The sequence below is a fragment of the Hipposideros armiger genome, unplaced genomic scaffold (assembly GCF_001890085.2).
Source record: "Hipposideros armiger isolate ML-2016 unplaced genomic scaffold, ASM189008v1 scaffold_202, whole genome shotgun sequence".
NCBI classification, from domain to species: domain Eukaryota; kingdom Metazoa; phylum Chordata; class Mammalia; order Chiroptera; family Hipposideridae; genus Hipposideros; species Hipposideros armiger.
In genome coordinates this window covers 2,219,183-2,236,536 of record NW_017731552.1, presented here as the reverse complement: position 1 = coordinate 2,236,536, position 17,354 = coordinate 2,219,183, and the positions used below count along the sequence as shown (strand labels likewise).

General features: G+C 47.8%; 1 protein-coding gene across 1 annotated transcript in view; it reads right to left on the bottom strand.

The window, feature by feature from the left end:
• CATSPERD (catsper channel auxiliary subunit delta) overlaps nt 1-17,354 on the bottom strand; it is a 58,802-nt gene that overhangs the window by 10,730 nt on the left and 30,718 nt on the right. Inside the window, exons 12-20 of the mRNA XM_019653542.1 lie at nt 16,193-16,369; nt 11,218-11,331; nt 10,256-10,345; nt 9,436-9,494; nt 7,123-7,201; nt 4,963-5,015; nt 3,078-3,152; nt 2,024-2,152; nt 946-1,129 (exon numbers count right to left, since the gene is read on the bottom strand). Coding sequence (XP_019509087.1) covers nt 946-1,129; nt 2,024-2,152; nt 3,078-3,152; nt 4,963-5,015; nt 7,123-7,201; nt 9,436-9,494; nt 10,256-10,345; nt 11,218-11,331; nt 16,193-16,369 — 960 coding nt within the window. The remainder of the gene's footprint in view (nt 1-945; nt 1,130-2,023; nt 2,153-3,077; nt 3,153-4,962; nt 5,016-7,122; nt 7,202-9,435; nt 9,495-10,255; nt 10,346-11,217; nt 11,332-16,192; nt 16,370-17,354) is intronic.

The window sequence follows — 17,354 nt, the reverse complement described above, 5'->3', positions numbered from 1 at the left end:
TAGACTGAAGAACAAAACGACAGCAACTTGTCTGTTCCCCTTCCCCCAATTCCCCAGCACTGTTCCCATCCCCCCAATTCCCCAATAAAAAAATCTTTTTTAAAAAAAGGAGCCAAGAGTCCGCATCTGGAATGGGCTCAGGCGCGGGGAGCGAGCGCCACCTACTGGCGGCATTGCAGCATTGCGCCGCATTTCGTGCCTTGGAGTTGAGTGGCTGTTGATGGAAACTATTAATGTGCACCAGAGGCTCCCAAAGGGACTAACACAATTTCTTCCTTTTACTGACAGTCGCGTACAAACCAATGCTCATAACAGAAGTGCTCACTGAGCAGAACAGACAGTGAATTTAATCCGTCCCTTAGTAATGGAGATTTGGATGGTTCTAGAATTTTGCACATTATCAGCAAAGCCCACAGCTGTGAACATTTGGCCAATTTTCTTGGGGGAGATTCCCAAAGGATTTGCATGTCTTACATTCCCAGATGCGGCCATCTGGCCCACGGTGTCCTAGTGTACTTCTATCCCCTGATATCCCTGCTGTGGACTGAATGTTGCTTGTCTCCCCCAACCCCCAAATTCATGTTAACCCAAGGGGGTAATATTAGGAGGTGCGGCCTTTGAGAAGTAATTAGACTGTGAAGATGTGCCTTTATAAAAGGGACCCCAGAGAGCTCCCCTCCCCTTCTGCCACATGAGGACACAGTGAGAAGATAGTCATCTGTGAACCAGGAAGCAACTCTCACAAGACATGAGACCTGCCAGCACCTTGGTCTTGGACTTTCAGCCCCCAGAACCATGAGAAATAAGTGTCCGTTGTTTATAAGCTCTCAGCCTCTGGTGTTCTGTGACAGCAACCCGAACAAACTGAAACAGCCCCAAACATACACACTGTGATCACGGTCTGACTGGTGACCTGTTTTGGAAATAATTGAAGAGTATTGTTACCTCTCGGTCCCAGGCAAAGGGCCCCTTGTCGCCGGCGTTCTCTATGATGGTGGTCCAGTTCTGTGGCTGGGAAGTGCAGAGTGCAGTGCGGGCCGTCAGGGCGTACGTGTATGTGAACAGCCCGTTCACCTCCAGCAAGACATACTCCGCCTCGATAACCTCCTGAAACTTTCCTTCCCGCCACCTACAACACACACACAGGAGGTGGCTTTGGGGGGCAGTGCGGGGGTGAGGGGGGATTGGGCAGCCCTGATGTGTTAAGGGACCATTCTGGGGTGGTGGGAGCAGCAGAGCAAAGCGGAGACCCCCTGGCCTCACCGGGCTAACACTTCAGGGATGGTCAACAGGTGGACTTGCAGCAGTGGCTGGTGGGGAGAAGAGGTGGAGGGGTGTGGGGAGTGGACATTGAGTTTTTCTATGGGGTGGCCTCTCTGAGAAGGGGACAAAAGAGCAGAGATTGGATAAAACTGATGTGATGTCCTATAACTGAAGAATGTCACTCACAAACAGATAATTAATAAGCAAATAAACCAATAAATAAATGTAATCCTCCGCACCTTCCCTCTAACATTTTTCTGATGACGTTTGCAGATATGCAAAACCTTTTGCATATGGCCGGTAATTAGGTTTGTTCTAAATCAATACTGTTTTGATGCATGTTCTGTTGTCTCCTGCCAGGTTGGAGCTTACACATCCTCTGATGGGGCCCTTTCTTTTTTCCTCACCAAGGGGGAGTCTGGGGGGAACCAGCCCTGCTGACACCCTGATCTTGGACTTTAGGCCTCCAGGACTGTGAGTCTGCGGTCTCAGTCCCCCAGTCAGTGGTATGTTGTGATGGCTGCCTGAGCTAAGACAGTGGGAGCTGAGAGCTAAGTAGGGAAAAGGCAAGAGCGGGTGTCGCAGGGGAGGCACAGCGTGGTCAAGGGCCTCGGGGACTGGGATGGGGTTGAGGCGTGGAGAGACTGGGTGGAGAGGGCGTTACCTGAGGGTGATAGGGGGACTTGAAGGGCGGGGCTGGGAGCCAAGGAGCAGAGAGCACAGCCAGGCTGCCACCCCAACAGCCCCACAGGGAGCTTACAGTTCCACTACCGGCTTCCACGGGGTGTCGTAGTAGGCGAGAAGGGGACAGCCCAGTTTCTCGTAAGGGTAATACACCACCAGGTCCTTGGTAGCCCTTTGCCCCCGAAAATTGGGGTCATAGGCTTCCCTAAGCAGAGAATGGGTCAGGGGGTGAGGTCCTACCAGGCGACTTGGAAGTTCCCACAACACACACCTCCCAGCATCGGCTGCTTCCAATGAAGGGGCCTCTGAGGTGGGGGTTCAGAGGCATGGTCAAAATGACCCTGGGGCTCCCTGTGATGGTTAATTTTGAGTCCACTTGACTGAGCCACGATACCTGGATAGTCAGGCATTATTTTGGATGTTTCCGTGAGGGTGTTTTTTGGGGGATGAGATTAGCATTTAAATCAGTGAACTTTGTGTACAACAGAGTGCCCTCCCTAATGTAGGTGCAGTTGAAGGCCTTAACAGGAAAAAAAGTATGACCTCTCTTTCTCTCTCTGTCTCCATCTCTCTCTATCTTTGTCTCTCTCCCTCTTTCTCTCTGTTTTTCTTTCTCTCTCACTTCTTCTCTCTGTCCTTTCCGGCTCTCTCTCACACACATCCTGTCACTTCTCTTTCCCTGGAGACCCCTGACTCACACACTTTATGCCTCCCTGAGATCTGACTGCAGCTGAGGTCAGCAAGGCCAGCAGCTCCAGTTTTGGCCTTGGCTGTGGCCCTGGATGGCTGACTGACTCTTGGCTTGTATCCGAGGAGCCATGTATGAAACACACATTTGTCTTCCCACAGGAGGGGGAGGACACACACCCGTGTGGGAGAGGCTCCCTGTGCCTGGGGCCAAGAAGGGCCAAGCCCCACCTCATGCCCACTTGGTGGCATGTGGGACCAGCCACAGGGCATAGAGGATCATCTGGTCCGCCACCCCCTCCTGCCTTAGCTGACAGTGTCTGGCCAACTCTGGTAGCTGAGATAAGCAGGTGGCCCAGCTCCATGAGCCAGCGGCAGGCTGGGAAGGGTCTGTGAGGTTGGTGGTCACAGGAGGGAGGGGTGAAGGAAAATCTCTGGCTCACTTCTCAATGACATAGCTGTAATTGTCCTGAAGGGCCACGGGATCGAGGATGCCTTTGTAACAGGCTGAGATTTCACTGCAGGAAACAAAAGATGGTGAGACGTTGCCTGATCCTACACAGAACCAAAGCAGTGCTAACTCTTCCTTTGACATATATGTCTCCATTGGTTTGATAGTTGGGCCCTTTCTTACTTTTTGGTTCTTCAAGATGCCCCAGACCTATCTTGCATCTTCCCCGCCCAGCCCAGCATTGGCCATTTTTCCAATGAGCCCTAATACCTCATACTGGAGACCAAGATCACAGCGTTGAGCACCCTGACTTTTGGGACTCTGCCACCGGGGCATACATCCTTAGGCTATATATTATAATAGTTGATATTTGCCTGGTTTTGGATTTTTAAGACTAAGAATCATGCTAGGTGTGTCCTCTTGTCTTTCATTCCCCCTCCTTGTTTGCATGGCCCATCCAACTAATTCTGCCTCATTCGCTTTCATTGCTGTTAGTCCATTGTATCAAAACATCGTACCTGGTTCATCCATCCTCCAGTCAATGGACATTTGAGTTGGCGTGCTTCCAGCTTGGTGCTATTAAGAATAATGCTGCAGAGAACATTCTGGAACCTACGCCAGTGCAAATGTGCATGAGTTGAAGTGCCGGGTTGACAGATTTGCCTTCCAAAGCAGCTGAAATGTGTGCATGCTCACCTGCAGTGTTTGTGAGTTCCAGGGGCTGCCGGGGGCGGGGGGGACTCCATCCTTCCCAGGACTTGCTACTGGCCAAGCTTTGTAAATTCTGCCACATTGGTGGGCGGAAAAGGGTCTCTAGTAAAATTTTTCATTTTCATTTCCCTATTAAGTGAGGTTGACCATCTTTTCAGCATCTTGTCACATGTTTATCAGCCTTTTTTTTTTCTTTTTTGGAAGTGCCTTTCAAGTCCTGTGCCCATTTTTGTCTATTTGTTCTCTCTCTCTCCCCCCCCCACGCCCACTCCTCTTCCTCTCTCTCTCATCATCTGTAGGAGTTCTTTATAAATTCTGGATGCCAGTCCTTCGTTGCCTACATATGTGGCAAATATCTTCCCCACTCTTTTTACAGCAAAAGCTTTTTAAAAATTGTTTTAACAAACTTTCCTGCACATATGTTCTAAATATGTAATTTATTGACTCAATAAAGCATTTCCCTTTTGAAGGGAAAGTCTAATAAAATCATCACCCGAGTTGGTGATTGTCCTGTTGTATGGAGCACTGCAGCCAGCTCCTGCTGGGTGCGGGGCCGACTCTGAACATTTGGGGGTTTGGGGAGCCAGTGGATGGCATGGTGGTAGCCTGAAATCATACCCGTGGGAGTATTTATATCACAGGAATTGGCAGATGCTGTGAATTAGGGCTCTGCACCCTAACTCTCAGAACCGGGAGTTAGGCATTTACCAGCACACCACTGCCTAAAGGGCAAAGGGATGGTAATTTGGCCAGTCCTCAGGTTTTGCTTTTTTTTCTTAGATTCTCACAGCTCCATTCCCAGGGTAACGATGAATACTGGAGGCTAAGTTCCCAAATTTTCCAGCAAGCAATTAGAACCCCAAACCCTCCACTATTTTAATCAAAATGAGGAATTAAGGGACTAAATGGAAGAAATAGAACGAGCAAAACATTAGGAGGGAGAAACTGTGAGTGCTGCTAAATCAGTGAAGGAGGGGAGGCCAGAAACTGAAACGTGACCTCATAGTATAAATTATTGACCTGTTATTTATGGAAATGATAAGCAGATATAAAAGTAGACAGGATACTATCACCCAACTTCAGCAAACGTGACGCGATAGTGACCAATCTCTCCCCGTCCCCACACCCCACTTCCCCCCGCGCCACCCGCCTAACCAACAACACACTTCTGAATGACGATCTTCTTCTCTAGGTCACAACCAACTGAAATGAGCGCCGTCTGCAAAGGAGAGACAAGGATGCTCATCAGGTCAGTGAGGGCCACTGATGAAGTGACCCAGGCACCTGGGACTGACTCCCTGTGACCGTGACTGGCCCCATGGAGCTCAGGCCCTAAGAGCCTGCCTGAGCACTGGGGCGCAGCTAAGGTCCCCCCACAGCCCACCTACCTTTGGCAGCTTCGCAGAGACCAGAGCCCAATTTATAAATCCAGCACAATGCTTGGCATACAGAGCACAAGAGAATGAGTGAATGAATGAATGAATGAATGGGCTGCAATGAACAAACAGAAAGGAGAAAAGGGAAAGAGATATTTCAGTTAGCTTGACAGCCTTAGGGACGTGCTTCTCAAGCTGGGGTATGGTGGCCCCCTCAGAGATATATAAGAGAGTCTAACACCACAGGACAGGGAGACTTTTGGTGTTTGAAAAGAAGCAGCTTTATATTAAGTTAAGATAAACATGGATTTGCCATAAAACAGAATGCAAGATTCATATTAATTTTTTTAAAATTGTAAATAGACATAACATAAAATTTACCATTGTAACCATTTTTTAAGTACATAGCTCAGTGACATTAAGCAAACTCATTGCTGTGCAGCCTTCCCCACCATCCATCTCTAGAACTTTCTCACCTTCCCAAACTGACACTCTGTCCCCACTAAACACTCACTCCCTGTACTCCCTCCCCCCGCCCCTGGCACCACCATCTACTTCTTGTCTCTATGGATTTGACTTCTCTAGGGACCTGCTATGAGTGGAATCACACAGTATTTGTCCTTCTGTGTCTGGCTTATTTCACTGAGCACACTGTCTTCAGGGTTCATGCATGGTACCAATAGTGTGCGTATCGATTTTTCAAAGCAGCCATGAATTTTCAAAGAAAGTCATGTGTTCTAACTGTCCCCACCCTCCAAACCCTCCCAGGGATGGCCCCTCACTTCCTCTGCCCTCAGGAATATTTTGCTGGAGCAGCTAGAATTGCTGACTTAGAGGATTAGACAAAAGCCAAGGAGGTGTCCTCCTACACACAGAGAAGGGAGGCAAGACATGGTGGGTGGGATGGGTGGGGACGGGAGTGGAGCTCAGGATGCCAGCTGGCACTGTCATGCTGCCAAAAGGAAAAAGGGTGCCTGCACATGCTCTCATGGGACCTTTGGACATCAGCCCAGTGTATGCCCCCTTTTCTGTCATCTGTCCCCTCACATCTACCCAGGGTGGATGCTAGATCCGTCAACAGTGCTAGGACACCTGATCAATGGGTGACTGTTGTCCATCATGCTTGTGGGTTCTGCAGTGGGATATTGATGTGTCCTCACAAACACTCCCCTCTCTAGTTTAAGGATGTTCCGAGGTGGCCATGGTTTGTAGCCCAGACAGGCATCCTAGGGACAGCACCCAGCACCCGTCCTCCTCTGGAGACTGGGTTGGCCAGGAACAAACCTCAGAAAGGAAGACAGTCCAACCCAAGGAGCATCCACCCTGGGTAGATGTGAGGGGACAGATGACAGAAAAGGGGGCATACACTGGGCTGATGTCCAAAGGTCCCATGAGAGCATGTGCAGGCACCCTTTTTCCTTTTGGCAGCATGACAGTGCCAGCTGGCATCCTGAGCTCCACTCCCGTCCCCACCCATCCCACCCACCATCATCTAGGTCCATCATCCTAGTGCCCTCACCCGCTGTAGTAACTATATTTTCTTATTTTTTGTATTCTACATTCTCTGGCATCTGGGGCCTTGCTGATGGGACTGCCCCTCCCAATTCTTGGCGATGGCAAACAATTGCCCAAGAGCACAGTCCTCCATTGCAAGCCAACCAATCCAGTTCCTCTTAGGAGCACCGAGGACTGCTGTTACTCGAGTCAGCCAGAAGCTGTTCTGTACACAGCCAACAAGTACCAGGACTGATACAACTGTTCTGAGGATGGTGAGTCATGCTGGGCAGCCCTAGGGGATAGTGACCTGGCAACGGGGAAAAGATCACCTCCATTTCCAGATCCTGAATGTGGGCTTGGCCAATCCCTCAGGGAAAAGTCAGCCAAGGCCTGCTGCCATTATTCTTAACACTAATGACAAAGAATATGGGATAGCAAAAGTTCGAGACATACCAGTGGCTTGAGGTCCACGCATGAAATTTCCTTATTGGCTATGTCCAGAGTGATTGTAGATATTGTGGGTCTCTTTATGCTGTAAGGCAACATGTAAGGAGTGTGTGTTATTGCACACTGGCATTGCAATAGAAATAATCACCAACCCATCCATCCATCCATTTATCTATTATATCTATCTACCTACCTATCAATCAATCATGCATCTATCCATCCATCCACCCACCCATCCACTCTTCCATCCATCCATCCATCCATCATGGAAAGCCAGAATATTGACTGAGAACCTCTACTCACATATGGTGGCCCCACCTTCCCTTGAGTTTCTACCTCTTCTTGAGTCAGTTTTGTTAATTTATATAATAATTTATTGAAAAAAATCTATCATTCAATTTTATTATCACCTAGCTGCATATAATGTTTTCTCATCATTCTTTTACTAGCTCCTGTATCCATACTTTTATCTTTGTTTTCTATTCCTATTGCTCATCTTAATTCTGTCCTTTCCCCTTCATCAGGGTTGTAGGGTTTTATTATATTGGTCTTCTGAAGAACAAGCTTTATTTCATTTTGACTTTATATTGTCTTTTTACCCTTTATTTAATACATTTCAGATTGTATCATTGTTTATTTCCTTCTCATAATTTATTTTTGTTGTTCCCCTGGTTCATTAAGTTAAATATTTAGTTTATCTTTAGTCCATTACTTTTCCTAATATAATAACAAAAGTACTTGGGGTATATGAACTTTCCTCTGAGTATATTTTAGCTGTATTCCATGAATGCTTTGATTCAGGGGTTATTTATACAGGTGTTTCTTAATTTCCTAGTGAAGGAGGTGTTGGTATTGGTGTTGCTTTTGTGTTTTTTGCTTGTTGAGTTCTAGTTCTATTGGACTAAAGTCTAAGAGTGTGGTCTAATATTTCTACTGTGAGAAATGATTTTTTTATGGCCAAGTACATGAATAGTGAAGTGACTTTTAAATAAATTAACCGTAAGCATGAGAGAGCGGAACATAATTCTATATTAATAACACACAGAGGTTTTTTGTTGTTGTTGTTTTTTAGTTTGTTTTTTTTAAAGATTTTTTTTTTAATTGGGGAATTGGGGGAGGGGAACAGCGTTGGGGAATCAGGGAAGGGGAACACACAAGTTGCTACCCTTTTGTTCTTCAGTCTAGTTGCTTCACTGGCCCATGTTGGTATTATCATTGTGCTCTTCCCGGGTAAGTCAGATCAGTTGCTGGCCTCTGGACGGCTGCTCACGGCGGCTCCTGGCAGCTCACACTGGCTGCCGGCCGATCACGCTGGCTGCCGGCCACTCACAGTAGCTTATGGCAGCCCACTGCTGCAGGGGCTGCAGCCTACGCCATCGCCAGTGACTCCCAGCAGCCCAGCTCCAGGTCGAGCTGTTGTTCACTATCTTAGCTGTAGAGGGCACAGCGTCACTGGCTCTCATGTGGGATCCGAACTGGGGCCCTGCTGCTCAGAGCTAGTGTCCCAAGCCAGCTCTTAACCAACGCACCACTTGTTGGTTATATATATTTTTTTACTTTATATATTTTTCAGCTTTATTGAGGTATAATTGACAAAATTGTATTTAAAGTGTAGAACGGGGTGATTTGATATACATATACACTGTGAACAGACTCTCCCCAAGTTCATTAACACATCCATCACCTCACGTACTTTTACAATTATTATTATTATTTGGTGAGAACACTTAAGTTTTATTCTCTTGGGCAAATTTCAATGATATAGTATATAGTGTTACAAAGTTTTACATATAGAATTAAAACATACTCGTTGTTGAAGTATATACTCTAGGGACCTCCTACAAGTGGAATCACACAGTATTTGTCCTTCTGTCTGGCGTATTTCACTGAGCATCATGTCCTCAGGGTTCATCCATGTTGTACTATGTGTGTTAGAACTTTCTTCCTTTTTAAGGCAGAATAATATTCCATTGTCTGGATGGACCACACTGTGTTTATCCATAATCTGTCGATGGACACTTGGGTTGCTTCCACCTTTTGGTTATTGTGGGTAATACTGCTGTGACGGCAGGGGTACAGGTATCTCTTTGGGACCCTGCTTTCAATTCTTTGGGGTATATACCTAGAAGTAGAGTTGCTGGATCATGTGGTAATTTTATGTCTAATTTTTGTGGACCCACATTTGTAATGTGCTTTAAGGATTCTTGCGTTACCATCCCCTAAGGGGAAGTTTTGGTCCCAGCCTTGCTTCCCCAGCTCCTGCTAAGGGAACCCCACAGAGAGCCCGGGCTGCCTGCCACTGTCCAGGAGACGACCTACCTGGAGGTAAAGTTGGGGTCAGCCCTGCCCCAGTGGTGCTGCTGCCTCAGGGAAATGTTCTGTGGAACAAGAGAGAACACCCAACTGCAACAGCACAGGACGGTCCCAAAATTGAGGGTTCAGGGAGAGATGGAGGGAGGACGGGGCGTTGGGAGGAGGTGCCCGGAAACCGTCCAGGCTTTTCCTATTCTATTTCCAGAAAGGCTTCTGGAAGCTCATGGAAATGCCTGCCCCAGGCTCCAACATCCCTCAGTGCCTTTGTCCTGGGGACACACAGTGAGGTGCGATTTTGTTCCCCCTCTTATTTAGTTGGGATGTGACTAGGACTGGCCCAAAGAATTTGTTGTGGCCGACTCATGCCTTGTTCTGAGAAAAACCACCTACCCTGATCCTGGGCTTTTGGGGTGAAGTCCAAACTCCATGGTGTGACCATGAGGTCTGTCTCGGCCCTACAGATCCCCAGACCCATATATCCAAGACCCTCCAGGCTCCCTTGGTTTTTTCCATCCTGATGTCTCAATTTACTGGGCTAACACAGACCTCCTGCCTTTCCCGGGGCTGGGTTAGGCTCCGAGTCATTTCCTCTGTACTCTCCTGTGTGACACCTTAATGACACCACTCACCTGGGCGATTGCTGCCTGCCTGGGTTGGGGTGGGGCTGGGGATATGTCCCCTCCAAATTCTGCAGCACCTCACCCAGATGTGCGCAGGGAAGGAGGGTCAGGCCCAGGGACTGACCACGGGCGCTGGACCTGGCCGGGCCCCTCAGGCCATGGCCTTCATCTCACGGATCCCGGTTTGGGGCGGGGGCATGGCTCACCAGCCTGTGCTTCATGTTCCCATCGTACGTGTAGCCGTCCTCGTAGATGATGGCCTGCAGCCCCAGAGAGTGGGGGTTGCTCACCATTGCCTGGGGGTGGGGGGAACAGGAGAAGCATTAGGAGTGCCACTTGGGTGACACCTGCAGGTGACCACCATGCACCTTCAGACTAAAAACTGAGCTTGCTCTGCAAATGTAGCTGCCAGTCCTGTCCCCAAATGCTCCCTCTACCTCATCCACACCCTCACTGTGGCCTCTGAGCCCGTTCTGCAGACAGCCTGGAGCTGCCGAGCTGCAGGACCAAGACCTGCCCTGGTGGATGGAGAGACCCGCAGGCCAGTCCTGCAGAGGGGGGCTGAGATGAGAGACCTCTGGGTGACAGCCAGCCTGGCGTCCCCTCGCAGGCCCTGGTCCCGGCTGGCGAGACTTTCCCCCATTTCCTCACACTAACCTGCCCCCCGACCCCTTTCAACTTGGACACTTGGCTTCCAGGTCCAGGACACTTGCTATTTCTTAGGTACCCCCACCTCCCTCACTCCTCCCACTCACCCCCCCCCACACACACACACCTCCACATGAAGGAAAGCTGTGAGTTGGGGCTTTTGGCTGGAAGGGACAGAAGCCAGCTCTGGCGGAGCTGAGAGGAAAAGAAACTTGTGGAAAGCATGTGGGGCAGCTCAGAAAAAGGGTGGGGAATGAGATGCAGAGGTATCATAAAAAGAGGCTGGGCAGGCAGATGGACAGACAGCCATGGCCTCCATCACACTCAAACACACAGATGCTGGTCAAGGAAAAAGACAGAGACAGTTTGGACGGGGCGTCATGAGTGAGTGTCACTCCACGGAAGGACACCAGGGACCTTCAGGAGTTTGGGGATAATGTGCAGAGGGCGCAAGGCCAAGGACGCTGGGGAGTGCCATGCAGCAGAAATCCTCGCCCAGCAGATAAGGGGATGTCCTTACGAGTGGGACTGGTGACGTGCCTGGCCTGGGTATCATCAGGGCGGTCAACTCCAATTCACTGTTCATATCAATGATAAACATTTTGTTTTCAAATTCTCCTTGCAGAAGTTCTACCTAGTTAGAAATGCAAAAAAAAAAAAAGTTTTAATTAAATCAAGCCTCTGTTCCCAAACAAGAAAGGGCAAGTAGGTGGGAGGTGGGAGGTGGTACCCCAAGGAATGGAACCTTGCAGTCTCATGGGGGCAGCTGCTGAGAGTTTCCCTCATGCCACTGTCTTCCCCGCTACACCCTGCACCCCCAGAAGGCCTTCGAAGTCCCCTCCACTCTCCCCTGCCTGACTTTTGTGGTAATAGCTTTTCTCCTTGCGTTTCTTTCTAGAGTTAAGGCCAGGTGTGCATCCCTGGTCTTGCTTGTTTTTCAAATACTGTTATGTCTTTTAAGTCTCTTTCCATCCACAGCTTCCCCCTCCATCCCTTTCTGTTTCTATTCATCTTCAAAGAGCCCAGACCATGGGCCCTACAAGTTTCCCAGTCTGGATTTTCTCTGGCACAGTTGGGCACCATCCTCTGAACTCTGCATTTCTGGCAGACCGGTGGCCGGATCCATCAGGTTTTGGTTGGATTGCATTGGCAAGACTCAATGGGTGACTGATCCTACATGGGTGGCACGAAACGGTTGGCTCTTTTTTGACATTGGTGGCCACTGATGCTCAAAGCCCACATCCATTCATTCCTTGGGGTTGCCACATGGTGGTATCCTATCATTTTGTTTTCATATATTCACTGGAATAATGTTATCAGGAGACACTTTCCCTATTCTATTTGCTGGCCCGGTAGAACGGCACAAAGGAAAGGCAGGATAAATGCTTGTGTCTTTCCTTTTATTTCCTCGTTTTGAAGACAATGGATTGGTTTGCTGTCATCCTGAGAAGGTGACCAGTGAGTTGCTTGTTGGAGAGTGGCTGATTTCAGGTCTGGGGTAGAGAAATGGACAAGATAACAGGAGCGCCCTTCCCTACCCACATGGTGTTAATCCTGACCTCCTGGTTAAACCGGTGTCTGCCAGCTTTCTCCACTATCAGCCAGAGAATTCCCTTTCGAGGCTGTTCTTCATTAGCAAATCACTAAGGCCAGGCCACAGAGCCAGGGGGACTAACTCGACCTCTCAGAGAGGGGAGAATGTAGCTATATTACTTGAAATTCTTCTGTAAGGGAGATGTATCTCTTCTCCCTTTATTTACTTATTCAGTCATTTATTTACATCCCCATGGACTTGTGCATAGTTCTTTTATACTTTGGCTTATCCAATAGTGTGTTGTTTATTTTTGTTGCTCACATTGTTGCAGCTTTCATCCATGGGTTTTTGTGATGCTGTATCTTTTTTGGGGGGGTGGGATTTTGGAAAAAGTAATGCCACAGCCATCTTCCTCAGAACACTTTAAAGGGCCAAACATTTGTGTAACAGCCTTGCTATCCCCTCCCTCCCTCCCTCTCCTCTGATAGTGCAACAATTCTCAGACATGTGATTTCAAGGATCCACAAGAAAATCTCCATGGCTGGGGACTGACATTTTATTGTGGCAAGTAAAGAAGAAAAGGAAGCTACTACCATCTATTAGCACCACCATCTCATAAAAGGATATTTTAATAAGTCGATAAACTCAGTATATGGCACAGTTGCTTTATTTTTTTCTCATTTCACTCAATGCCATGGACCCAAAGGCTATTTGGAAGTGGGCACTCTAAAATCTTTTTGTGGTTTTGCTATAGCCCCTCAGAGACAGAGTGGCCCCGCAGATGTATGACAGTGAGGCAGCCTGTGCCCTGCTAAGCGCAGTACTGAACTTGTTTCTGATTTAGTGGATTTCGGAGCATTTAAAGATAGGATGAGGTTGCTGGACCAGACAGGCTCAGAGATGGCATTCCCTTGGGAATGTCAATTGGTGTGGCCACTATGGAAAACAGTATGGAGGGTCCTTAGCCGGCCAAGTGACTCAGGTGGTTAAGAGCGCGAGCTCTGAGCAACAGGGTTGCTGGTTCAATTCCCACATGGGCCAGTGAGCTGCACCCGAGCTGAACTGCTACTGAGCTGCCAACAGGCAACAGGATGGCTCAGCTGGTGAGAGCACGTGCTCCTAACAACAAGGTTTCTGGTTTGATTCCTGTATCAGATGGTGGGCTACGCCCACCGGCAACTAAGATTGAACACGGCACCTTGAGTTGAGCTGCCCTGAGCTGCCCATGGGCAGCTGGATGGCTCAGTGGTTAGAGCATGCATGCACTCTTAGCAACAAGGTTTCTGGTTCGATTCCTGCATGGGATGGTGGGCTATGCCCACCCACAACTAAGATTGAACATGGCACCTTGAGCTGACCTGCTGTGAGCTGCCGACAGGCGGCCGGGTGGCAACTGGATTTGGAGCTGAGCTAGCTGCACCCTCCACAACTAGGATTGAAGGACAACAACTTGGCTGTTCCCCTTCCACAATTCCCCAATAAAATCTTAAAAAAATATAAAATAAAAGGAAAGAAACATAGAACTTCCATATGACCTGGTAGTTCCACTTCTGGGTACATATCTGAAGGAAATGAAATCACTATCTTGAAGGGATAAATGCATCCCCATGTTCACTGCAGCATTATTTACAATAGCCAAGATACAGAAGCAACCTGTGTCTATCAGTGAATGAATGGGTAAAGAAAGTGTGGTGCGTATCTATCTATATCTACATCCACAATAAAATATTATTCAGCCTTAAAAAAGAAGGAAATCCTGCCATTTGTGACATCAGTAGACCCTGAATACATTATGTTAAATGAAAGAAGTCAGAGAAAGACAAATACTGTATGACCTTACTTATATGTGAAATCCTAAAAAAGCCAAATTTGTGGAACCAGAAAACAGATTGGTGGTTGCCAGAGGTGGAGGCTGGGGTTAGGCGAAATGGGTGAAGGAGGTCAAAAAGTCCAAATTTCTAGTTATAAGATAAATAAGTCCTGGGATGTTCTGTACCGCATGGTAACTCTAGTTAACGATACTGTGTTGCATATTTGAAAGCTGCTAAGAGAGTAGGTCTTAAAAAGTCTCATCACAAGAAAAAAAAATTGTAACTACATGAGATGATGGATATTAACTAGACTTACTGTGGTGAGCATTTCACAATATACACATATATCAAATCATTATGTTGTATACCTGAAACTAATACAACTTTACGAGTATGTATATGCCAATTACATCTCATTAAAACTGGGAGATAAGCTTTACAAATAAAGTTAGAAAAAAAGAAAAGAAATGGCGTTTTTTGCATTTCTGACCCATGTGATTGCCAGGGACTGGGTGTGATGGATTCTGGAGGAGCCTGGAGAAGACGTTTTACTCTTTTTCCAGCAGCTGCTCCCGCTTCCTGGAGGTATCTCCAGTTTCCTTTGGGAATAGCCCACATTTCCTTTGGCGATTAAATCACCCTTTTGCACATCCTTGGGCATGTGGCCTGGTGGGTGGACTGATCCCACATCACTATCTCAAGGAGTGGGTTCTGATTTGCTCACCCCCAGCCATGTGATTGGTCCAGAAATGGGTGTGCCATCCTCTCTGAGCCAATGAGATGTGGGAGACATGATGGGATTTTTCTGGGCTTCCACAGGGCTCTGATGAAAGACCCTTTCTCTTCTTGCCTGGGATATCATATGAAGATGCCAGGTGTGCAGGGTCAGCTGTCAGCTTGCTGCCATGAAATGAGAGCCTGTGGCTTCCCCGAGGCACTAAGTTGGAACTTCAGGATGAAGCATGAAATGTCCTGGCAGGCGGAGTGAAGAGATGGAGAGAAGCCGGCTCATGGTGGCATGATTTCAGTTACTAGATCAAGCCTCACCCCTTGGACTTTTTGGCCCATGAGCCAACAATTGCCTTTTTGGTGTAAACCCATTTGATTTGGCTTTTCCGTCACTTGCAGAATGATGACTCCAAATTGACAGGTGCATATTTCTGTATTTTATGATTTCCCCCTCTTTTTTTTTTTTTTAAAGATTTTTTATTGGTGAATTGGTGAATTGGGAACAGTGCTGGGGAATTGGGGGAAGGGGGACAGACAAGTTGCTGTCATTTTGTTCTTCAGTCTAGTTGTGGAGGATGTTGCTTCACTGGCCCAAGTTGGCACCATCATTGCACTCTTCCCGGGTGAGGCAGATCAGTCGCCGGCTTCTGGATGGCCGCTCACTGCGGCTGCTGGCCGCTCACGCTGGCTGCTGGCTACACACGGTAGCCCATGGCAACCCACTGCCACAGGGACTGCAGTCCACGCCGTCGCCGGCGACCCACAGCAGCCCAGCTCCAGGTCGAGCCGTTGCTCAGCATCTCAGCTGTAGAGGGCAGTGTCACTGGCCCTCATATGTGGGATCCGAACCGGGGCCCTCTGGCATCCCAAGCGAGTTCTTAACCACCGCGCCACTCGGCCGGCCCTGATTTCCCCCTCTTTAATCAGTCCACTTGGCCAGGGTTAAGGCTAGTACCCATGGCTTGGTGGGTTCCTTGAGCCCAATCAACTGTCCCTCTCTGGAGACTACAGGTAAGCTTCTGTGGAACTGTGACTGTTCATGTGACCACTTCGAAGGGGACTGGTCCTGATAACCACTTCATTTACTTTGTTCTCTTCTGAACAGTTTTGAAGGTTGGTTGACTTTCTTGTTACAAAGAACGTCTACTAAAAGTGAAATGTGTTTTCATTTGAAATAAGGGACAGGAAATTATACAAGATGTGGGTGCCAGCCTTTGGGGGCACTAGTGGCTGGTTGTCAGATTTAGTTGTTTTTGTGAAATTCAAATTGAACTAGGCATCCTATATTTTATCAGAAACCCTACTTGGAGCTCTACGTGTGGTTACCATCTACAAATGCCCAACTCTGGGTTTCTGGCATTTGTCTGTTTTTAAAAAAAGTAGTGCCTTGAGCATGGAGTTCAACAGTTACCATCACATACTTTGCAGAAGTCAACTTGGAGTTGGGGCTCCATGAGAATTGCCTGGATATTCACGGGGCACTTCTGGAAATCAAAAGCTGGAAAAACCGAATCGGGAAGTGGAGTCAGGATTTCGAGCATCCCCAGGTCAGTGAACATCAGGGCTGCCTCCTGGGACCAGATGTTTTGGTCTGCAAACTGAAAGAAAAGTGACTTCTGAGATCAGGTCATGCTAATTCTTGTCCGAGGGTTTAAATTTTGTCTTAGGATCTGGTTAAACAAAGAAACAAACAAACAGCAAAGTCTTAAGTACACTTTGTTGAGACATCTACTCTTCAGTTTCATTCATCCCTTGGTGTTTAAATTAATAATGAAAACACTGTGTTTCCTCATCAGAGAGGATGCCCAGGAAATCTATCTTTCCAGATCATGGACCTCTTTGGAGAGAGTTGGACAAAAGCTACGAAATCTCTCCCCAGAAAACACACAGGTCTCAGAACATCAGGGCTAAGGCTTCAAAGAGAGGATTCTCATGCTGGTGCCCCACACCCAGTGATCCTCTCTTAATTCCATTGTCTGGCGACTTTCGGGAAATATGGTGGCTATAGATCTAGCAGGAGAAGCACTGAAGTAGGAGTCGGCACAGCTGGGGGACTTTTCTGGTTCAGTTGCTAATGAGTTATGGGGACTTAGGAGAGAAAGGAGCCTGAACTTCAGTTTTCTCCCTGTAAAAGATAGGTGATATTGACTCCCTCACAGGGCTGTTGTGAAGGTGAAATAAAACTAGATAAGCATAATTTACAAGATACTGTGAGATACTCCCAACACCGCCACCATTCCCTACCTCTTTAGGGAATGTGACCTCAAGCAAGTGATTTCACGTCTCTGTGCCTCAGTTTGTCCATCTGTCCAATGGGGGCAATATAAAGGTCTACCATTTTTTGTTTTTGTTTTTTTAAGATTTTATTGGGGAATTGGGGAAGGGGAACAGACAAGTTGCTCTCCTTTTGTTCTTCAGTCTAGTTGTGGAGAACGTCGCTTCATTGGCCCATGTTAGTATTATCACTGTGCTCTTCCCAGGTGAGGCAGATCGGTCGCCGACTTCTGGACAGCCACTTACGGCGGCTCTTGGAAGCTCACGCTGGCTGCCGGCCGTTCATGGTAGTGGGCTCTTTTTTTTTTT